This window comes from Acaromyces ingoldii, assembly GCF_003144295.1.
Source record: "Acaromyces ingoldii strain MCA 4198 unplaced genomic scaffold FA10scaffold_3, whole genome shotgun sequence".
In the NCBI taxonomy this organism is placed as follows: domain Eukaryota; kingdom Fungi; phylum Basidiomycota; class Exobasidiomycetes; order Exobasidiales; family Cryptobasidiaceae; genus Acaromyces; species Acaromyces ingoldii.
Window position 1 is genome coordinate 2884162 of NW_020290249.1, and position 21195 is coordinate 2905356.

The following is a 21195-nucleotide window of genomic DNA, read 5'->3' on the forward strand; positions in this document are numbered from 1 at the left end:
TCGCAGAAGTGTGGCTGTCGCGTGATCCTATCGATCGACGCTCGGGATTCTTTTCAAAGCTGCTGTTGAGATCTCAGAAATCGGATATCACAGGCGACCTGGGGACGGGTGAAGTTGTCTGGGCTCAGCAGCCGCCCGAGGCTGAGAGTAACAGAGATCAGAGCCGCAGTCTTGCGGGAAGGGCTAGGCAAGGGCAAGCGAACCATGTTGAGGAAACAGATCTTCAAATCTCAGACTCCATCTTCCTCCGACCTGACTTGTGCGCACCTCGCTTTCCACCCCGGTCACTTCAACTCGAGGGGGATCATCATTGGCATGTCTGCTTCCTGCGTTAAGTGTCTCAAATGCGCTGGTCGGCAAAGGGGAGCCCGTCGCTCGAAAAAGATCAACGAGACTTAATTGGCCTGAACGAGACGACGCGTGAGGCTTGGAATCCCCAACATCTTTCGCTTCGGCGCCGGGACCGTGTGCATTCTACTTCTGCTTGATCGCGATCTCTCGCAGCTTTGCTTCGCTTTTTTGTCAGAACATTACTGTTTTCTTCGCCCACAAGCCGACGACGACACAGGGGGACATCCAGCCTCTTCCCATCGAAGGTCGAGTGGCAGATAGGCAAAAGTCCTTTATTCGAATCGCAGCGCTATCATTGGCCTGAGCTCGGGCTGAGATAGACTTACTCTCTCCGGCAACGTTGGAAGCGCGTCTTCTTCCCGTCCGTGCCCAGCCCACAAATTCATTATTTCTCTCCCTTTTCCCCCCCTCACCGATTCACATACATCGACCGGCCGCTACAACGATAATGTCCCTGCTGCGATCGTCGACGAGGCCCTTGGCTGGACGGGTCGTGTGCCCGTCTCTGCAGGTCCGTGGGCGAGCATCTGCAGTAGACCCCACACCATTCGAGACGTCGGTGCCCCCCGCCCCGACTTCTGTCCCTTCGTCGTCCTCGGCGGCGTCGTCGTCTTCGTCATCGGCTGCCCGTCGTTCGTGGCGCCGTGCCGAGGTGGCCGAGGTGTACCAGTCGCCGCTGCTCGATCTTATCTTCCGCTCGGCGACGGTGCACCGGGAGCACCAGCCTCGCAACACGATCCAGCTGTGCACCCTCATGAACATCAAGGAGGGCGGCTGCTCTGAAGACTGCGGCTACTGCAGCCAGAGCAGCCGCTACACGACGCCGAGCACGCCGAGCAAGCTCAGCGAGGTCGACGAGGTCCTCGTCGAGGCGCGCAAGGCAAAGGAGAACGGCAGCACGCGCTTCTGCATGGGCGCTGCCTGGAGGGAGGTTGGCGGCCGGAAGCGCGGCTTCAACCGCATCCTCGACATGGTCAAGGAAATCCGGTGAGTGTCCGACTCTTTCCAAGCGATTTAATGCCTTTCACTTATCCCCGGGAATCTGAACTCGTTGATTTAGGGGCATGGGCATGGAGGTCTGCACGACGCTGGGCATGCTCACGCCCGAGCAGGCCATCGCGCTCAAGAACGCCGGCCTGACCGCATACAACCACAACCTCGACACGAGCCGCGAGTACTACGGCAAGGTCGTCACCTCGCGCACCTACGACGACCGTCTCTCGACACTCGAGGCCGTCCGCGACGCAGGCATCTCCGTCTGCTCTGGCGGTATCCTCGGCCTGGGTGAGGAGGAGGCCGACCGAGTGGGCCTGATCTGGGAGATGAGCAAGCTGCCTGAGCACCCCGAGAGCTTCCCCGTCAACGCCCTCGTGGCCATTCCCGGCACGCCGATGGAGAAGAACGAGGTGAGTTCCAAGTTCTGTACTCTATCTCCTTTTCTATCGCTCACGAGAGTCCAAAACAACACCTAGCCGGTGAGCATCCAGACAATGCTGCGCACCATCGCGACGGCCCGCATCGTGCTGCCCACCTCCATCATCCGCCTTGCCGCTGGACGGCAGCTCTTTTCCGAGTCGGAGCAGGCCATGTGCTTCATGGCAGGTGCCAACGCCGTCTTTACGGGCGAGCGCATGCTCACGACGCCCACCACGGGCTGGGACCAGGACAAGGCCATGCTCGACACGTGGGGGCTGAGGGGCATGCGCAGCTTCGAGGAGAAGCGCCTGCACCGTCTTGGTCCCGAGGCCGAGGCTGAGGCTTCGGTACAGGCCCAGGAGGCGACGACCGAGCAGGCAAAGCGGCCAGAGGTCCAGGCCTAGTCATGCACAAGGGAGCTGCAGGTGCACCTTCAACAAGACTTTTGAGTTTGAGGGAAAGAACGGAACAGAGAAGAGGATTTCGATTAGAAGACGAAGAGAGGCGAATGGATTGAAATCAGAAAGATGAAGAAAAGAGAGAGTCCAGTCCGCTTTACGTGTGTCTCTACAGAGCCTTGACGATCTTGACGCTGCGGTCCTCGTGTGCGAGGTAGGTCATGGTGCCCACGAGGGAGTCAAGGGAGCCCTGCTGGGACTTTGGCTCAAAGACGAGAACGTCCTGCCCGTCTTCGAGGAGGAAGTGGCGCTTGGTGTACAGGTTCGCGGCCTCGGACCGGCCCTGCAGGGCGACGGCGCGGCGTACCAGCTCGTTGCCCGAGTTGTCGCAGTCCCCGTCGCTAGTAGTTTCAGAGATCGCGTCAGTCATTCTTCCCTCTCTCTGTTTGCCGTAAGCATGTATCTAGAGTGCTCACCAGTACTCGAGACCCGACGTCGAGCTGAAGGCGACCTGGTACGCATCGCCATCCTCGATGCCCGCCCTGCTGTAGAACGAGGAGAGGGTGCCGCCCTGCACACTGTTCTCGTGGCTGGGCACGCAGCGCGTCACGGCGCCCGCGCCGCCCTCCTGCGACGAAGCGTACGGGTACTCGTCCTGTTTCCGTTGCCCTTGCCTGCTTAGCGCCGTTACTAGAGAAGAAGAGGATGTATAGCAAGACTCACGCAGCTGTTGGAGTCGCTGGGGTTGCCGCTGCAGCGGTTCGGGCTCTTGCACGCGTTTTCTGTGCGGTGCTCGGCGCTGTCGGAGCTGTCGCGGTGCAGCGTCGAGGGCTTGCCGAGGCACTGCAGTGCGTAGCCTATTTGACGCCCGCCCGGCTTTACAGTCAGCCACAAGAGCCAGGAAAAGGTAACACACATTACAGGGACTCTCACAGTCGTTGGAGCAGATGTTGGGCACCTTGGTGCAGTCAAACGTCACCGTCTGGGCCTGCGAGAGCGATGCCGAGGCGAGCATGGCGCCGACGAGGGCAAGGGAGCGGAAAGAGACCATCTTTCTTTTTGCTTCGGCTTGCTTTTGCAAGTGAGGAGGGAGAGGCAGAAGGAGAAACAGATTGAATTCAGAAGAAGGGGAGAGGAGTGTCGAGCAGCCCCCTCTTTATGGTGCAAAGGTACAGGACAGCCTGGTCAACGAGACCAGGGTGCAGGCAAAGATGAGAGATAGCTTCGCGGGCACGGGCACTCGACGGCTGCTTGTGATTGGCCCGCTGTCGGCGGGACGCTGGGAAGATTGGGCCAATGAGCACATGTGGGCCCTTTGTAGCGTCTTCCCGGCGAGAAGAAGAAAGGGGAGACGAGATAGTTGCACGACGGGTTCCTAGCCGTGTCCGAGCTAAAAGCTTTTTGGGCTCCTCCCTCCGAGGGCGAGGAGCTTCGAAACCCCCCAGATGAGTTGGAGAAAGACGCTAAGATACCAAGAAGAAAATTAGGAATCAATAAGTGGAAACAGCGCAGTGCGCCTGCCTTGTTCGCTGCTCGGAGGAAACACCGCGGTGGGTTGAGCTTGGGTCTGAACGTGGACATCTTACTACGGTTTGTCGACCATGAGGGGGAGGAAGCGTAAACAAGAAGAGGCAGTAGGCCGACGGGCAAAGGCCTTTCTTCTAGAAAGAGACGTGCATTCTGTTTCGAGCAATTGTGCCCGTTCGCTAAGTTCGCCGCACCAGTAGTGAGAGCGTGACAGGCGTGCTTGTGCTCCTTTGTCCAGAGTCTGTCTCAGGAGCTGCATCGTGGAAGATCACTAGACCTGAAATAGTAAGCAGTCAGGCACGGGCAAAGGGAGGGCACAACTCCGACATCCTTTGTCACAGAGTCGAGAGCATAGCACGTGCACCTTAATGTTAGCCCTCGTTACATCACGATCGCAAGGTAATCTTGTTCGAGCTCCCTGATTGACAAAAGTGACAAAGAAGAGAGCTACGTCAAGAAGATGCTTCTCGAACCTCTCACGTCAGCCAGCCCCTTCACTTCCAGCTCTCGCGCTCCGGACACACCGAACGGGTCGAGTTCCAATTTCCGTCGGAATCTACGTCGTCAGCTGATGGCGATATATCCGCGGAGCGGAATTTTGTATTTACTTTTCAACAGCCAATTCCAAATCCTTCCCTAGAGCACTCTCATTGTAGGTGCTTGGCATGAAAGTACGGACGACACTATCGCAGCTTTAGGATGGTGAGTCGCGCAGGCAGAACAGTTTGCTTAGAGCTTCAGGACGCCGATCCGCGATAAGCCATCTGCTTACGGCACATGCAGAGAGTGAGCGTTTCGCCCTACGCGCAATCGCGACTTCATCGCAAGCCGATGACAGCCACAAGGGAAGCGGGATTCGGGACTTCCATTGAGATCTATGTAACCCGCTGGGCTTGGTGACTGACTTGCAAGTGGCTGGGCTGACGTGGAAGTGAGCAGGAACCCTGCCTGAGACAAAGGCCAGTGCTCGGCCGGGCCTATCTCCGTGGTGATGGCCGCATCAATTCAAAAAATAAAAAGTCTTTTTAATCCGAGTCCCTTGTCGGAATTTGAGTCCGTTATTCATATCGGGCAGGCTGTGTTATTGAATAGACGCGATAGAATCTTGTTATCGAGTCATTCAATCACAAAAATAAAGGGTCGTGGGTCGCGCGGCAGGTGAAAATCAATGCTGAGTCGAGCACCCCAGCCTTGCCTCCCGGATCCTGTCAACCACCATCCATCCTCCCCTTTCTGCCAAAAGAATAACTCTACCCTCCTCACCAAGACACATCTTCCCAGCTTTCTTCTCTGTTACTCCATCGCCTTTACATGTCTGCGACCGACGGCAACTTCTTCGGTCTCTACGCCTCATTGGCCAGTCGCCTTGACCTAGACCTCGTCAAAAAAGAATTGGCCTCTGCGCCTTCTGCCATGTTTTCGACGCACCCTTACGCTGCTTCGGACGAAGCTTTCGACCAGATGAAGGCCAGCAGCAGCAACAACAACTACGGCGTCGCCGACAAGGCTTCTGCCATCCCCTTCGACTCTCCTCTGGACCAGTCGATGGGTAGCCCCGCTTCCTCGCGCGACTTCGGCTCGCCCACCTTTCAGGACCTCGACTTTGACTTTTCAGGAGTCGCAGACGCTCCTCTGTTTCCCTGCAATGGAACTCAGGAGGAGAGCCACAACAACGGATGGCTCTCAGGCATCCCTCTCTTTGGCGATGAGCTCGTCGCTCAGCCTCGCCTGAGCCAGAGCCAGAGCCAGCAGGCCCAGACGTCGTTCCCTACCGCTTCTCAGCAGCAGCGAGAGCTCGCCAAGTACGACTTCTCCTTCGACTCTGCCCTCCGCCAGGAGCAGCAGCACCAGGCCAAGGTTGACGACACCTTCGCCACCCTCAATGCCCGCGCGCCCTCTGAGCCTCGCTCCGACATGCGCTCTGCCTCGCCCGACACCCAGCCGGCATTCGACCAGTCCTACACTGTCGAGGCCAACAAGCTCGTGCGCGAGTTTGCTCGCTCCAAGAACATCAGCGAGCTCGACATGCTCATCCGTGCTCTCAAGGTCGCTGGCATCAACGTGAGCGACGACGCTGTCCTCGAGGCCATGGCCAGTGCCAGCGTTTCTACCTCGCCTGTCTCTTCGCCTTCGGCTAGCCAGGCCAGCAGCCAGTCGTCGACGAGCAGCCCTCCTGTCAGCCCTGTCGTGCTGCCCACCGCCGTCGCCGCCGTCAGACGCGCCGAGAGCACGAGCCTGTTCACGGACAGCAAGACTCGCTCCTCCATCCAGGCCTCCGCCAAGCGTCAGACCGTCGGGGAGAGCGGACTCCAGGGCAAGCGCTTCGTCTGCGATTCGTGCGGCAAGACGTTTGACCGTCACTTCAACCTGCGTACGCACGCCATGACCCACATCAAGCCCGAGGACCGCGAACGGCCCTTCGTTTGCCCATGGGGCTCCTGCGCAAAGCCCTTCAGCCGCAAGTACGATGCTGAGCGCCACTATCGCTCCATCCACGTCAAGAAGGGCGAGCTTGCCACTCGCGCCGAGATCGAGGAGGCTCTCAGCGGCCGCCACGACCACCAGCACGATAGCGTCAATGTCACGGTCGAGAAGGCCAATGGCTAAGACGCTATTGTGTCTCCTTATTTTGCGGATTTCACGGTGAGCTTCTTCTTACTTCTTCTTGTATCAACTTTTTCTCACCCCGTCTCGACCTGTCCGGCACCTCAGTATAACTCACCACTCAAAGTACACTCGCATGAGTCGCACCCGGAGGCTTCCATCGCCCCATCGCGACCCAATCGTGTCTTTTTAGGACGTCGACGCAAATCTCTTTGCGATGGACGGGATCACACCACTCAAGATCACCTCGATTTTGGAGACGGGTCGTAGCATCATCGACATGCTCCTTGTCTTTTTAGTGTCACTCCCTCCTTGACGTCTTGCGCCACACCACCTCTTCTTCAGCTTTTCGACTGGATGTTTCCCGTGCGTTTGTTGGATGTAGCGGCATTGCTCTCCCTGACGGAGACTTCGACTGCCCTCGTGGCACGGTCTACTTCCTTTGACTCGGACAACCTTTCTCCTGGCCACCCTCTCCAGTAGCCTGGTCTCGCTCCGATCGTTGGACTTCGTCATGTTGCTCTTGTCTCTTTTCCCAACATTCACACCCCACCCCATACTCTCCTATATACTCCCATCCTATCAAAGCTCGGTGTCGGCCTTCCTCTTCTCTTCGTCCGGCGAGGTGCTTGTTCCGCTACTTTCTGCGTCGAACGGCCTCTGCCAATAGTCTTGGTTCAGATAGTAAAAATCCTCCAATCCCTTCATCGCTCCTTTCCACGCTCTCTTTCGCCACTCGCTCCCTTAACTCCCTATTTATGAATGCCAAGAGTCACCTGTTCTCATCAAGCTATGTGATCCTGTGTGATTATCCTCGAGAAGTGCTTCTGGGTCTCGGAAAGAAGGTCGAGAGCATGCACATTCAAAGTGAAAGTTCAGTTCCCATTACGTCTAATGGGAAGGAGTGAAGTACAACAAAGACGAACAAGGGTTCGAGAGACCGCAAGGGCGAAGGGAGTTAGAAAGGACCGTAGTGATATAGCAAAGTAAGAGTAGTAGTAGCAGTAGCACCGTACCGAGGCAGTATAATTGTCCGTGTTGTCAAGAGGTAGAAAAGAGATGAATCAATGAGAGAGGGTGAGAAAAAGTCCATGTTTGAAGTTTTTGAGGATGAGGTGCCGAGCGACCTTTGTTTAGTCGAAGACGTCCCAGCCCCGCCTCGAGAAGCCGGGACCGCCAGACGAGACGTTTGTAGACGAATTCACTCGGCTCAGCGTCCCAGTCGTCGTGGCAGGCGTTGTTGATGCCGAAATTGTGGGCAGGACCGAAGGCCCCGTAGCGCCCGAAGAGGATGCCGTCGATGAAGCCGACGACACCTTTCTCTGAGCATTGAAGGGTGGCGAGGCTGGATTGTACTCTGTAGAGGCGAATGGAATTGGCGAGGCGGCTCGTGAAGAATAAGCGCTGGCCGTGGCACTCGAGATGGCCGAGTGCAAATGGTGGTGAGGGTGGGAGTGATGAAGGTGATAGAGGTGGTGGAGGTGATTGGCGCCCGATGCACCGCCATTATTCGCAAAGTAGCTCAGCTCCGCTGCCGCGTTGTACTGCGATAGCGAGCGTGGCGAGAGCCTGCCAGTGTTGGCTGTGCGGCTGGCAGGTCTCGAGATGGTCGATGCAGCGGCGCTGCTGCTACCAAGCACGAGCGAAGCCGGGCCCGCAGATGACGTCGCCGGGCCAGACATGAGTGGGACCCCTGCACCAGGTCCAGAGGGCGAAGATGGTCGGCTGATTCTCGCAACAAGCATCGGGTTGCTGAAGTTCCTTCGCAAAGGCAAGCGGGACGGCGTCGCTGCATAGAGCTGTCGCCTCCGCTGCCCGAGACCTGCTGGTCCGCGGGCAGTCTGAGCAGCAGCATTTCGCATGCCAAGGGCAAGAGCCAATCGCTGAATGGGCACCAAAAGCAGAGTGGCCACAAGCCCATTCCCTGAGGATCGTCTGCGCTTGTGCCTCGAGCGCCCTCGTGGGTCGGCATCGTCAGACTCGACATCACTGCTCAGTGCAATGTCACCCGAGCTTGCCTCTGTCATGATGTTACCATCGCCAGGAATGCCGCCTTCCTGAGCCTCCTCCATGCTCGCCAGAACGTAATCGCCTCGTGGCCTACGACTCGTGCTCATCAGCCCGCCCAACGAGCCGAGAGGAGGAGGCAAGATGTCTCGGAAGACGGCCCTCCGTCGCAGAGCCTTGGGCCCTCGTCCTCGGAAGAAGCAGCAGAAAAGCAGGATGGCAAACGTCGTCAGCGAAATGAGAGCGACCAGACCGCCGCTGATGGAGTGGCGCCCTGCTCGGATAGGCGGAAGATTAGCCAACGGATCAGAAGGCCGATGCCACGACGGCCGGAATTGGTTCCTCCAGCTGTTGGATTTGTCGGCGCTGTCCGAGGCACCTGCTCCAATTTTGACGCCATTGCTGCTGCTGACGCTGCCGCTGCCGCCTTCGCCACCGGCGACAGTATGCGGGCTGTCCCCAGAAACAATGGCCGCATCAAGAGGCCCGCTTGCGCGAGGGGGTGGAATGTCCTTGCTGGCCTCCCAGACTGCTTTTCCCAGCGTCCAGCTGACAGACAAGCCATCGACATCATTTACGCTTTGGAAGAGATTCTTTTCGTCTGCCTTGTCCTGGGCTTCGTCGGCGTGATGCTTGCCGTCGCCCTTCCCCTTGTCGTCAACGATGCGAGGGATTCCGATCCCCTCGTGGAGCACGGTCGTCATCCATGCGGCCTTGAAGCACTGTAGCTGCAAGCGACCCTCGTCGACCTGTTTGCCGAAAGTTTTGCCCTCCTTCAGCGTTTTGTCAAGCTCCGACCAGGGCTTGTGGCAGAATTCCTGGGCGGCCTTTTGAAACGAGACAAAATCGTAAACGCCTCCCAGGCCGAAGACATCGTTGGACGAGAACCAGTATTCGGATACGCCAATAAAGTGATTCACGCTGAAGTCGATTGGCGGCACATGCACTCCATGGAAGAGGCACGGTGGATGGGAGCAGCTTGCGTGCTTTTCGAGCAGGGGCTCAAGATGCTCGAGACAGTTGGTGAAGGAGCCTGTCCCAATGAGATTGGCGCTTGAAGGTCCGCTCGGGACAGAAAGGCCCGTTGGGAGGCAGGCATCTTTAAGCACCTCGGCCGACGAGGTGCCTTGAGTGAGAGCAGAGACGTAGCGCTCGCGGGCCTTGTTGGTGCCAAAGCCGAGAAATGTCGTGACGAAGACGTTGTGCGTCACGTCGGTTCCGTCGAGCATCCTCAACGTGATGGGCGTGAGGTCCTCCTGTGCTCCGACCGGGTTCTTCTCCGCAGCTTTTGCAAGGGCGTCCTTACTGGGTTCAAAAGCGATTTGGGTGCTGGCGCCGCCCATGTCAAGGAAGCCGTAGGTGCTCTTGCCCTTGGTTCCTTCGGTCTGGCCAGCATCAAGGGCATGGTTGCCCTTGAAGTGAAAGCCGTCCATGAGGTAATTGATCGCAATCCATCCGAGAAGACCTTCCTCTTCGCCGGTGATGACCTGTACATGGTCGGCGCAACCGCCTTGTCCCAATGTGAAGCCAGTTTCGTTTTCGATAAAGCTGCATGTCGCTTCCAATAAGGTGTTGCGCTGGTCCTCGGGCAACAATCGCATGCCAGCCGTTGCCAAGACATAGACTGGCGTATCGGCGAGGGCATGAGAAGGAATGATGGAGCTGGCGTGATCGAAAAGCGGCTTCAGATAGGCGGCTAGTTCCTCGGGCTTGGTTCCAAATGACGAGATACCTGGACGACGTTGGTCTGTCAGGAGTGTGATTTTATTCAGAGCTTCTTCAGACTACCCACCAGGTTCGACCTTGAGCTGCCAATCCTGTCCGCTACCATCCCATGTGCCCTTTTCGACACTGGGGAGCACTTTGACGCTCTCGCCTTCCCTCTCTCTATGCGCCTTGTCTACCCTTGCATCCTTCCACGAATAGACTTGCATCCGCGAGCCCGAAGAGCCGGCGTCAACGACAACGGCATACCTCCTTGCTGCCGACCACTTGAGTGATGCCGGCGATCGGTTTGTCGGCCCTGTCAGCCTCGATGGGCCAGCCTCTGGCCAGACTTGTGCGGGAATGGACATGCTCGAGTCTAGGAAGGGCCCTCCACGAAAAAAGAACCGTCGAAGCTGCTTGCGACGTGTGCGGGGCGCAGCGCCTTGTCTATCTTTTGCTTGAGCGCGTGCCGAAGCCAACGACGGTCCCGCTCATGGAGCAGCTATCGGCAGACAGCGGCGATAACGAAGAGCGGCGGCTCTTGGACTTTTGAGTCGATGCGTTCTATGACTTGACTGGAAAGGGGGAGGGGTCCGTGTCGATTCGTACCTGCCGCCTTTAATAATTTGTTTTTTCCCCCGTCCTTTTTTGGTTTTCTATTTTCTTTTTTCCTTTTTATTCTCCTCCTCCTGACCAAGGCAGGGTCGTCGGAATTGTCGACCACCAGACACGACCTGCCAAACGAGTCTAAAAGAAGCTGAGGAGAGGGGTAAGAAGCCCACGTCGCCGGAGAAAGCTGTCGTCGCTGTACCGTGGTGATGTGTGGTGAGGAGGGACAGACACGATGACCAAAAGGAGAAAGCTGGAGGGAGGCACGAGGGGAAGATCCAAGTAAATAATAAGAAAATTGAAATCAAAAAATACAAAAAATTTCGTGGCGATGAAATGTCGCCATCGAGACGCAAGGTCTTTTCCCGAAATTTTTATTCCTACTTGTTAGTGGCGAAACTTTTTGGCGACGTGCGTGCGACATAACCCCAGATGTCTTGCCTGGCCCTGGCTCCGGCCTGATGCCTGAGGCTGCCTGCTGCACCGCGTCTTATCGGCCTGCCTGATTGTTTCGATGAATGATCGACCGGAAGCGCTCGATCGAACAGAGTACCTGAACCCCGGGGATATTATTCTGCATGTTCAGGCTGGCACAAAAACCGGGAGCGGGTAGGCGGGGGAGTGTCTGTATCTGGCCTCTGTCTCATCCCTCTTCAGCAATCGATAGCCAGAAAAAGACAAGGAGGAAGTTTACAGCTGGACAAACTAAGATTTTGGCTGTCCAATGGCCGGATGCTGGCCACGACATTGTCCGCTACCGTCGATGAGCTCGCCTTCTCGTGTGTGCAGCCTTGACAAGCAGCCTTGACGCCCCATGTCTGATCAGCTCTATGGATTGTATCCCGCGTATCGGTTGTGGAAGAGTACCTGACTATGGACAGCATGCAGGTAGCCACCTCTCTGGCATCTCTTGTAACACACTGCTTTGAACATGAATCAACCATTCTCGCAAGCAAAGAAGATAAAGAGGGCAACTACAACAAAACAAGAGACCAGAGACATGTATGAAGAGATAGAAAAAGGGATATTAAGCTGCAATCTTGCGAATCGTCCTCCGGTCGCCATGCCCCGCAACGCGGACCTGAGCTTCGGACTCGAGCTCCCGCACGACGTTCCACAGCTCGGTGGCGTCCGTCTGGACGGTGCTCTGTTCGTTGAGCTGGCGATGAACCTCATTGTAGCGCACGGCCTTTGCGCCGCCTTCGGCGCCTGCACCGCCCCCGAGCCGGTCGAGGAGCACGAGGATCTCGCGCTTGAGGTCGCCAGCCATCTTGCGCTGCGCCTGTCCCTTGCCAGTGTTGATGAGGTCCAAATCGATGAGGCCCGTCGTAGGGTCCGTCGCGCTCGACTTGGAAGCCTCGCGGATCAGCCTGAATGCCTCGTCAACGTCGTCGACGGTGACGTGCTCGCTCATACGCATGCGCGCGTGCGCCTCCGAGAGCCGGATGCCAGACTCGAGCTGCCGCGTCGTCGCCGTGATGCGCTTCTCTGCGCTCCGTGGATCGGCGCCGCCCGCCTTGCGCAGCTCCACGTAGTGATTCGCCAGTGCCTGGCCAGCCTCGGCGGTGATGACGGGGTTGATATGGTTGCGCGCATAGGAGATGTAGGCGGTGAGCGTCTCGACAGGCAGGATCTCGTCGCTGTTGCCGTTGTTGGGAGTGTCCTCGAGGTAGAGTCCAACCAGGTGACGGGCTAATCGGCGATCTGACTGCTCGTCGACCTTGTCCAGGACGAGGTAGACGAGGTCGAACCTCGAGATGAGCGTGGGGGGTAGGTCGATGTTTTTGGTGATAGGCAGCCGGATGTTGTACTTTGATCCGACGGGGTTGGCGGCGGCCAGGACCGAGGTACGAGCATTGAGCGTCGTGATGATGCCAGCTTTTGCGATCGAGACCGTCTGCTGCTCCATGACCTCGTGCAGCACACTCCTAGTGCCGTCATTCATCTTGTCGAATTCGTCGATGCAGCACACACCACCGTCGGAGAGAACCAGGGCACCGCTCTCGAGGACGAGCTGCTTGGTGTCTGGGTCTCGCGTGACGTAGGCCGTGAGACCGACGGCACTGCTTCCCTTTCCAGACGCATACACGCCCCTGGGCGCAATCTTGTGCACGTACTGGAGGATCTGCGACTTGGACGTGCCCGGGTCTCCCACCATGAGGACATTGACGTCGCCACGGTAGCGGGGCCCACCTGCACCTCCGCCGGTGCCGATTGTCTTGTTGGTGCCGCCAAAGAGCTGGAGAAGGATTCCTTTCTTGACGTCGTCCATCTCGTAAATGCTGGGGGCCAGGCTCCTCGAGAGAACATCGTACACGTCGGGCCGGTCAGCGATGCTCCTCAGCTTCTCCTCGAGCGACTGCTGCTGCGACTGCTCTTGCTGCTGCTGCTGCTGCTCGTCACCATCGTGCTGCATCTGGGCAATGCCCGCACTGACATCGATGTCCTCGTCGTCGTCCTCGCCGCCCACACCGACGGTCTGGCTTCCCCTGGCAACAGAGAGGCTCTTCTCCGTCTCTTGGCGCGTGCTGGCATCGACGCCGAGCCTTTTTGCGTCGCCGCGCTTGATGTGGACGACATCGAGGAACGTCTTGAAGAGGCTCTTCTGCGACCGCATCCGCGGGTTGACGCGCACAGCCTGAGACCGGAAGATGGCCGTGATCTCGACCCGGTCACCTGGCTTGGCCACATCCACCAGCTCGTCGTACACGCACAAAGTGACGCTGTGGGGAGTCTGGCCGTCGGGAACCACGTCGGGCGTCTCCTGGAGGCGGACGACTTGCCGGTCGGCAAAGTCGCAGCGGTTGTGGATGAGAGACATGGTGCCCTTCTGGTTGCAGCTGGTGCGCGGGCAGCGGTCGGGCTCGGCAATACGACCCTGGTGCAGCTCGACCTCGACGTGGTGGTGGCAGACCAGGCAGCGGAAGAAGGCCTTGCGCATGTCGGGGATGATGGGCGTGGCACGGATGACGAGGCCGCGCACGGTGACCAGCTGGTCGATGTCTGCTCCAGCAACCGTCAAGCACATTCAGAGTCAGCTTCTGCGTCTTTTTGCCCTCATCTGGACAGTGAACACACTCACCGTTGGGGTTCAGGTCGCGCATGTTGATCGAGTCGAGACCAAACACTCGCACCTTCCAGACGCCACTCTGGACGACGTCGATGATGGCCTGGCCGGCCTCGCCGCGCATGCCGTGGATGCCGGCATCGCGATCGTCATTGGCCAGCTGGATCATCTCGTCCTTGAGGACCTGGTCCATGAGCGGAATCATCTCGCTCGGGTACTTGACCAGGTTCAGGGCCACCTTCCTCGTCGGACCAAACGCGGCCAGGTCGGCGACGCGGACATTGAGGCACGACTGGTCTGTCTGGCGCATCTGGCGCATGTAGCCCTGGTAGAGGAGCTCCTCAGCCTCGGCGTGCGTCTTGCCGGCGCCTGCGGTGGGGTGACCATGAGCACGGAGATGGGCCCAGCGGTACTTGATGCGGAAGCTGTGAAGAAAGGCGCGGAAGTCGGCCTGGGTGTCGACGATGGACACCATGGTGCCCCAGATGACGCGGCTGTCTTCGTTGCCAGCATAGGCGGCTGGGTCCGTCGTCAGTGCTTGCTGCGAGAGGGTGAAGTCACTGCGAGCGTATTCTCCATCGGAGGCGCTGCTGCCGGCAGCATGAGCACCAGCACCAGCACGAGCGCCAGCACCGACGCTCATGTTGTGCTGGCGACGCTGAGCGGCAGGAGAAGACTCGGTCATGGGCCTCAGCTCGCCGCGGGCATTCCGAGGCGTGGAAGAGGCGCTGGAGCTGCAAGAATTGTGTGCATGGTGAGCAAAGCACTAATAAAGGCTCGCGAGTAGGTATGGGGGACTCACCTGGGGAAAAAGAGGGGCTCGTCACCACTCATCAGGCTGCTCGAAGGCGCACCTCGACGCTGACCGCCGCGGTTACCCGTTGGCGTCTGCAGGATGCTGCGACGAGAACGTCCCGAGGGAGACGACGAGGGGAAATGAAGAGGAGAAGATCCGCCTACGTGATCCAAGTCAGCATTACGTTCATTTTCTGGTGGTCTTGACAACCAACACCCACCGGGCGCTCCTGAGCTTGCTCGAAGCTGCTGGCGACGAGCGGCCCCCGAAGAGGGGACGCTCTTGGCCGGGCTGCTCGAGGGAAAGTTGAGCGGCGAGGCTGCATCAGCCATGTCTGCGTCCGAAAAGGGGCCGGGGGTCGACATGGTCGTGGTGAATAGCGGTGTTCGTCGTTGGTGGTCTCGTGTTGGCTCCTTTGCTCCCTCGAAGCTCTCCCTCGGTGCTCAAGTTTTGACGCGTTAGATTAAATGGACGTGTCGCGCGCGTTGGTGACAGATTTGTTTTGTCATCCATCGCTCGCACGAGCGCGAGTGGACGCACGGGACCAGTAAGTCGTTTTTTGCACCATTGCTCCACCACGAACAGGAGCAACAGAGGGTCAATCTCCATGACGACAGGATGCCGTCGTTCAGCTGCCAGAGATGCAAGCAGCCAATTCACCTTCCCGCATCGCTCTCGGACGATGCGGCGATGGGCGGTGCGCTGACGCAGTCAGCCTACGATGTCATACAAGCTGAGTCGGTGCTGGTCCGTCGGCCAAAGGCAGCTGCGCCCTCGGAGCTCGCACCAACGAAGGAGTCCGACGAGGTCCGGCCGACAAAGACAGAGGAAGACCGGGAGCGTGATCCTCAGCACGAGCAGGGAACCCTTTCCTCTCGTGTTGCCATCACGACGTCGCTGTTCGATTTGCTGTCTTCGACGGTGCCTGCGCCCCTACAGTCGTCTTCCTCATCTGACTCCCCTGCTTCGTCGGACTCTTCTTCGCCTCGCCACTCGCGGAGGCACAACCACGTCCAGAAGCAGGCACTTCTGCCGCTGGGAAGCGCAAGTGGGGAGACGGCGGCACTAGCGGCAATCGACCACCCACTGTGCAAAGAATGCACCGACATTCTCGTCGACATTATCAACTCCCAGCTCGGGGAGCTTCGACGTGAGCGAGACGCCTACCTCGCCTTTGAAGATGAGATCAACAATGCTCCTCGGCGCTCACTGTCGAACTCGCGAGAAGAGCAGCAGCAGCAGCAACAACAACAACAACAGGGAGAAGCAGATGAAGAGTCGCGAGGGGCCGAAGAGGATACGCAAGCTATCCGCAGCGAGATTGAGCGTCTGGCCCATGTCGCCGACGAGACTCGTCGAGAGCTGAGCCGCGCGCAGGAGGAGCGCCGCAAGGTCGATGCCGAGCTATCGCAGCTGGATGAGGAGGAGCGCAAGCTCGAGGAGGAAGAGCGCGCGTTCTGGCTGTCCTACTCTGACTTGACGCTGCAGATGAACAGCGTTGCAACGCAGCGGGCCAGCCTCGAGACGACGCTCGAGCACGACACGGCGCTGCTCAAGCGCCTTCAAAGGACCAACGTCTACAAGGACGCCTTCTGCATCGGCCACGAAGCAGGGTTTGCAACGATCAACGGTCTCAGACTTGGCAGGCTGCCCAGCCCGGCGAAACCTGTCGAGTGGGCCGAGATCAATGCGGCTTGGGGCCAGACAGCCCTGTGCCTGAGCACGCTTGCCCGCAAGTGCAACTTTACCTTTCAAGAGTGAGGCACCTTCCCCTGTCAAGACGTGGACTAGACTGACGAGAGAACATCTGAACTTTACAGCTACAAGATCTGCCCAAAAGGCTCCTTCAGCACTGTCGAAAAGGTACCCGCACAGGGCAACACAGCCTCGGGTGCTGCCACCGCCACTGCGGCCGCCGAGGTGTACGAGTTGTATGGCTCCGACTCGGCCATGACGCGTTTTCTCCAGCTCCACTCGCGCCGCTTCGACCACGCCATGGTCGCCTTTCTCGACTGCGTCCGCCAGCTCGCCGACCACGTCGCCGCGACCTCCGCCAGAGCGGAGGCCGGCGACGGTGGTGAGTTTCGGCTCGCGCACGAGATCAACAAGGATAAGATCGGCGGCGCGTCGATCCGGCTCCACTTTGGGGCTTCGGACGAGGTGTGGACGAGGGCGCTCAGGCACCTCTTGCTCAATCTCAGCCTCCTCCTCAACTGGATCACAGGCAAAGACGACGATGATGTTGATGAAGGACGTGAACGAGTGTAGTCCAATCTGTACCTGTAGCTCGATATGCAAGCATACCCAATACCCACATCTTTCTGTTCTGTTTCGTCAAATTCTCAAGACTTGCCAAACGTCAAGGAAATGGTCAATGGTTGGCGGGTAATTGAGGACTAATGATACATGTTGCTGTGCTAAATAATTGAAGAAAGAAAGAAAAGGGTAGAAGAAGCCAGCTAGTCGACCAAGATGGAGGCTTCGACCAGTCGGTAGGCTTTGTCGGAGCTGAAGGCTCTCCCCTTGGAATTGGCATACCAGCGCTGCACTCTTCTCGTCGGACCCCTGATCCAGGCCGAGACAATGTCGACAAGGTAGGCCTCGCTCGCAAATGCAAGAATGGCCTGCACGACGACGACGGCAAAGACGATGCCGAGGAAGCGGGGCGCCTCGATCTCGTCCTGGAACCCAAAGAGGTCAAAGAAGGGCCCGGCGGTGGCAAAGACAAAGTAGACGTTGAGCGAGGCAATGACGACAATGGCGAGGAGCAAGGGGTAGTTTTGGAACAGATATCTCCGGTGCGGTGGGCCCCAGTTCCAGATGGTCGCAGCAAAGAGATAGGTGAAGATGGACGTCTTGAAGAGGATGGTGTTGTCCATCGTTTGCAGATCCAGATCGTCGGGCGCGAATCGTGGTGGCTTGTAGAAGTCCTGGCGGTGGAGGATGAGATAGGTTGTCGTTTGCGCTAGGACAAGAAGGACGAACTGGGAGAGGAGCGAGATGAGGTTGCGTCGCGACATGAGCCGGCCCTTGACTCGCTTCGCGCTCAGAACGGGCGCGGGGCACGAGAAGCTCATGCCAATCGCAAAGGGAAAGACGAGGAAGATGTCGATGTAGAGATAATCGGCATTGGTGAACGATGTCGAAAAGAAAGGGGCGCCATAGAGGAGAAGGACCGAGAAGTACTCGCACAGCGAGTAGATCATCATAAAGTCAAAGAGGGCCAAGCTCGTCGTGATTGCGTTCCTGCCCTCCCTCAGCAGGCAGTCCACGTTCCTAATGTCCTTGGTCGTGAATGGCGCGGCCACAGAGGCCTCGGCCTCACTGAGACTGAGACCGACGTCGGCGCTGCGCAGCGCACCCATGTCGTTGGCTCCATCGCCCACCATGGCGACTGCATAGTCGAGAGCTTGGAGCCTCTCGATGAGGTCCTGCTTTTGTTCTGGCGAGAAGCGAGCAAAGACGGTGCCTTTCACAAGAAGGCGGTCCATAGTCTCCTTTGCGGCGTGGTCCACCATGTATGCGTATGTCTCGCCCGACACGGCCAGGCCGACGTCGGCCAGCGCCAGCTTCCTCTCTCCCGCTGTACGAAGGCGTGGCTGGAGCGAATATGCATCGAGGGTCGCTCCTTCATCGGCGATGTCGACCCACTCGACCTGGGAAGCCGCGGCAGCATTCTTCTCGCCATCGCCATCGGAGTCGCCCTCCTCATCTTGCATCTTTTCTTTTTCAGAGGAAGATGGCGCTCCACTGATTCTCGCCATGTAAACGGGCCCATTGGCATCGACGAGACCGGCCTCACGGGCCACGGCAATGGCCGTCAAAGGCGCATCGCCTGTGCACATCTTTGCAATGATGTTCCCTTGCTTGAGCAACCGCACAGTCTCCGCGCTGCCCTCCTTGAGCTTATTCTCAAACACAAGCAAGCCCAAGAAGCGCAAATTCGACTCCGCGTTGGCCCTACACGCCGCCGGGTACGTCAGCGATCGTAGAGCATAGTACTTACTGATCACGGAGACACTCACCGACTCATGCCCTTGACTTCGTCCCAGGACCCACCCTCGAGAGTCTTTCCCGCAAACGCCAGAACCCTAAAGCCGTTGTGGGTAAAATGGTTGAGGACCTCGTCGTACTTGTCCGGGAACGAGCTTTGGGCATAGAGACCAACGATTGCCTCTGGGGCACCTTTGACATAGACGGTCGCGCCCTGCGCTTGGTCGGAGCCCTTGACGATGACGCTCATCCTGCGCAGCGCCGAGGAGAAGTCAAACTTCTTGCAAATGGCCAGCTTCCTTGCGCCCTTTGACACGACTGACACGTGGGCCGGCTTGGCATCCACAGTCAGGGCTCGGCTACCATCGGGAAGGTAGAGCGGGACAGGCTCTTCGGACAGGTCGGCTTCGGTCCACTTGAACATGGCCGCCTCGAGTGGCTCTCCCAGCAGGCTGCCTTCGAGAAGGTTGAGGTCGTGCGTTGTAGCGAGGGCATCGTCAATGGAGCAGCTCCTTTGGCCTTCATCGTTTGAGAGTTGCACCTGCTCCTGTTCTACCGCCTCTTCCAGAGATGCATGGGACCTGTGCGGCTCTGCAAAGTCCTCCTCTGCCAAAGGGGCACAGACGCCGAGAACGGCGAGGCCTTCCTCTGTCAGCGTGCCCGTCTTGTCAAACACGCAGGCGGTAATCATGCCGGCGACATTGATGCGCTGGGGAGACGTGCAGTAGATTTGCTTGCGCTTCAGCCGGACCAGCGCAAACGTCACGGCAATGCTCATGGCGGTCGGCAGGGCCGGAGGGACGGCGATGGTGATGACGTCCAGCGAACGGAGCGCGATTTCTTCGGGGTCAACGCCGATGTGGACGAAGTAGACGGCAGAGGCAATGACGCCCATCATGGCCTACAGGTGGGACGAAGAAGATTAGCGAAAAGGTAGGCAAGCTGAGTGAAGAAGCGCAACTCACAAGGATGAAGAGGCAGCCGATAGCCATGAATGCATCTTTGAGGAATTTGAAGTTGAACTTTTTGGGAAAGAGCATTTGTCGCACGAGACCGCCCTTCGCCGTGTGGAAGCCGGTTCGAACGACGAGAGCCTTGGACTCGGGCGACGTGGGCGAGGCGGGACGGGCACGGATGAGCTTGGTGCCCCCGAAGAGGGTGTGCTTCTCGGCCTTGCGAGAGTTGGGGCCGGTACTCGAAGACGAAGTTAAGAGGGAGCGAGGCATCGCCGTCTTGACGACGGGCACCGACTCGCCGGTGAGCATGGCCTCGGACGCGATTGCGTCGCTCTCGAGGAGGATGACGTCGCAGGGAAGCACCTCGAGCTGGCCACCAGATTCCGCGCTAGCGGCCACGTCGACAATATCACCAGGCACCAGATCGGTGCTGGGCACGATACGCCAAGAACCTTGTCGGAGGACGCGTGTGTCGCAGCAAAATCGGCTCATCTTTCGCAGCCGGTTCAGAGACCTCTTTGTCTCAATCGTCGCAGAGGTGATGCCGATGAATGAGACGACCAAAATGACGATGGCATAAGGAACGTAATCGTCGTTACACCAGAGCACGACTGAAGCGATCTGGAAGATGTAGAAAGGGTGAAGGACTTCGTTGATGAGGATGGAGAAGATGCTGTTCCCCCTGACATCGATGACGTTGGGCCCGAAGAAGCGATGAAGCAACGCATGTTCCTTGTCCGTAGAGAGCCCCTTGATGTCCTTGCTATCTACTTGAGCCAGCTGAGCCCAAGCAGGGTCCTTCCAGTCGGCCTGAGTGAGGAAACGACCGCAGGGATGCAGGACGAAGGTGATGGAGCGGTAGTCGAGCACGCGTACCTCTGAAACGGCCTTTTCCTCGTACGACGACCGATCCACTGGCCGCGGCTGGTCAAGCGCATTGGCTGCAGGAACCAACATCGAGCTGGGAAAGAGGTAATCCACAGCGACCTCCTCGGCCAACTTCCTCGTCTCGAGCAAGCATAGCAGTAGCGGTTCGTGACGCGTCTTGACGGCCACCCAGATTTGGCCTTTGCATTTTTGCAGCGACGCAGACTCGAGCGACGTGGGGCGGCAATTCCATCGGAGCCAGATCCTCGGCCACCAGAATGCGACAATGAAGAGGATGCCTGCACTCAAGAGGCATCCGAGGTACCAAAGGACGCGGCGGGTGATGCTGCGGTGGTAGAGGCTCAGACCGACGACGAGGTCGTCGGAGGCGAGATAGAGCGACTGGCAAGTCAAGTCATCATCGTCATTGTAGTCGACTGCACCGGCCTTGTATAGATCCACCTTTGTCGTCGCGGTTGGTGTTGAAGACGTCTGCATGGCAGGCGTCTTGGGAGCAGCCGCCGTCAGCTCGGCCTTTTCGTCGATTTCAATCGCCATCGACGACGAGCCTTCGTCCATGGTGCTTCGCTGGTTGCTGCTACTGCCCCCACCTGCCGTTCCGTCTGCGTACGATGAAGAGCCATCGTGCTGGGCTTCAACGGTCCTTTGCTTCTCCTCGACGACCACCGTCCGAGGGGCATTATCGGACTGGAGAAAGACGAAGCGATCCGTGCCCTTGCTGTCGGGCGGGGAGGGCTCCACAGGGTGCGAATTGGACATGATAAGCTCTCCTGTTCCCGCCTTTCTTCGCTCTTCAGCGTCAGGTGGTCGTGTGAAGCCAAAAGGAAGAAGTGAAGCACTGGTTCGAAGGTCAATTGGAATCGGAGGAACCACCAA

General features: G+C 58.3%; 7 protein-coding genes across 7 annotated transcripts; 3 read left to right on the plus strand and 4 right to left on the minus strand.

The window, feature by feature from the left end:
* The first annotated feature begins 533 nt into the window (after positions 1–533).
* On the plus strand, positions 534–2319 carry FA10DRAFT_252645 (biotin synthase). Its single transcript, XM_025519660.1, has 3 exons — positions 534–1338; positions 1412–1757; positions 1824–2319. The coding sequence occupies exons 1-3, from the start codon at positions 800–802 to the stop codon at positions 2169–2171; spliced, it is 1233 nt and encodes a 410-aa protein (XP_025378150.1). The 5' UTR covers positions 534–799; the 3' UTR covers positions 2172–2319.
* Positions 2320–2334: 15 nt separating this feature from the next.
* On the minus strand, positions 2335–3216 carry FA10DRAFT_230603 (hypothetical protein; the record flags this gene model as incomplete). Its single annotated transcript, XM_025518825.1, has 4 exons — positions 2335–2566; positions 2642–2820; positions 2889–3022; positions 3099–3216. 4 exons carry the CDS (start codon positions 3214–3216, stop codon positions 2335–2337), a joined length of 663 nt encoding a protein of 220 aa, XP_025378151.1.
* A 1528-nt stretch (positions 3217–4744) lies between these two features.
* Positions 4745–6476, plus strand: FA10DRAFT_128144 (hypothetical protein). The gene has a single exon (XM_025517964.1). The coding sequence runs from the start codon at positions 5004–5006 to the stop codon at positions 6297–6299; it is 1296 nt and encodes a 431-aa protein (XP_025378152.1). The 5' UTR covers positions 4745–5003; the 3' UTR covers positions 6300–6476.
* Positions 6477–7154: 678 nt separating this feature from the next.
* On the minus strand, positions 7155–10854 carry FA10DRAFT_302139 (hypothetical protein). The gene is made up of 2 exons (XM_025525063.1): positions 10096–10854; positions 7155–10035 (listed from the first exon to the last, which is right to left on the minus strand). Exons 1-2 carry the CDS (start codon positions 10376–10378, stop codon positions 7430–7432), a joined length of 2889 nt encoding a protein of 962 aa, XP_025378153.1. The 5' UTR covers positions 10379–10854; the 3' UTR covers positions 7155–7429.
* Positions 10855–11557: 703 nt separating this feature from the next.
* On the minus strand, positions 11558–14913 carry FA10DRAFT_302140 (putative replication licensing factor MCM4). Its single transcript, XM_025525064.1, has 4 exons — positions 14703–14913; positions 14489–14642; positions 13702–14420; positions 11558–13622 (listed from the first exon to the last, which is right to left on the minus strand). The coding sequence occupies exons 1-4, from the start codon at positions 14845–14847 to the stop codon at positions 11647–11649; spliced, it is 2994 nt and encodes a 997-aa protein (XP_025378154.1). The 5' UTR covers positions 14848–14913; the 3' UTR covers positions 11558–11646.
* Positions 14914–15057: 144 nt separating this feature from the next.
* Positions 15058–16750, plus strand: FA10DRAFT_252653 (autophagy protein 6; the record flags this gene model as incomplete). Its single annotated transcript, XM_025519661.1, has 3 exons — positions 15058–15493; positions 15539–16239; positions 16303–16750. Exons 1-3 carry the CDS (start codon positions 15101–15103, stop codon positions 16748–16750), a joined length of 1542 nt encoding a protein of 513 aa, XP_025378155.1. The 5' UTR covers positions 15058–15100.
* Positions 16751–16851: 101 nt separating this feature from the next.
* Positions 16852–21153, minus strand: FA10DRAFT_241963 (hypothetical protein). The gene is made up of 3 exons (XM_025519266.1): positions 19441–21153; positions 18508–19376; positions 16852–18442 (listed from the first exon to the last, which is right to left on the minus strand). Exons 1-3 carry the CDS (start codon positions 21076–21078, stop codon positions 16942–16944), a joined length of 4008 nt encoding a protein of 1335 aa, XP_025378156.1. The 5' UTR covers positions 21079–21153; the 3' UTR covers positions 16852–16941.
* Positions 21154–21195: the final 42 nt, after the last annotated feature.

Excerpts from the sequence above, each read along its gene's own strand:
- FA10DRAFT_252645 (XM_025519660.1), top strand. The coding sequence starts at position 800 with ATGTCCCTGCTGCGATCGTCGACGAGGCCCTTGGCTGGACGGGTCGTG. Across the intron at positions 1,339-1,411 it reads GACATGGTCAAGGAAATCCG|GGGCATGGGCATGGAGGTCT; the intron begins GTGAGTGTCCGA and ends TCGTTGATTTAG. Across the intron at positions 1,758-1,823 it reads CGCCGATGGAGAAGAACGAG|CCGGTGAGCATCCAGACAAT; the intron begins GTGAGTTCCAAG and ends AACAACACCTAG.
- FA10DRAFT_128144 (XM_025517964.1), top strand. The coding sequence starts at position 5,004 with ATGTCTGCGACCGACGGCAACTTCTTCGGTCTCTACGCCTCATTGGCC.
- FA10DRAFT_302139 (XM_025525063.1), bottom strand. The coding sequence starts at position 10,378 with ATGTCCATTCCCGCACAAGTCTGGCCAGAGGCTGGCCCATCGAGGCTG. Across the intron at positions 10,036-10,095 it reads GCAGCTCAAGGTCGAACCTG|GTATCTCGTCATTTGGAACC; the intron begins GTGGGTAGTCTG and ends AACGTCGTCCAG.
- FA10DRAFT_302140 (XM_025525064.1), bottom strand. The coding sequence starts at position 14,847 with ATGTCGACCCCCGGCCCCTTTTCGGACGCAGACATGGCTGATGCAGCC. Across the intron at positions 14,421-14,488 it reads GAGCCCCTCTTTTTCCCCAG|CTCCAGCGCCTCTTCCACGC; the intron begins GTGAGTCCCCCA and ends CAATTCTTGCAG. Across the intron at positions 13,623-13,701 it reads GCGCGACCTGAACCCCAACG|ACATCGACCAGCTGGTCACC; the intron begins GTGAGTGTGTTC and ends TTGCTGGAGCAG.
- FA10DRAFT_241963 (XM_025519266.1), bottom strand. The coding sequence starts at position 21,078 with ATGTCCAATTCGCACCCTGTGGAGCCCTCCCCGCCCGACAGCAAGGGC. Across the intron at positions 19,377-19,440 it reads TCGGCTGCCTCTTCATCCTT|GCCATGATGGGCGTCATTGC; the intron begins GTGAGTTGCGCT and ends TCCCACCTGTAG. Across the intron at positions 18,443-18,507 it reads GAAGTCAAGGGCATGAGTCG|GGCCAACGCGGAGTCGAATT; the intron begins GTGAGTGTCTCC and ends GGCGGCGTGTAG.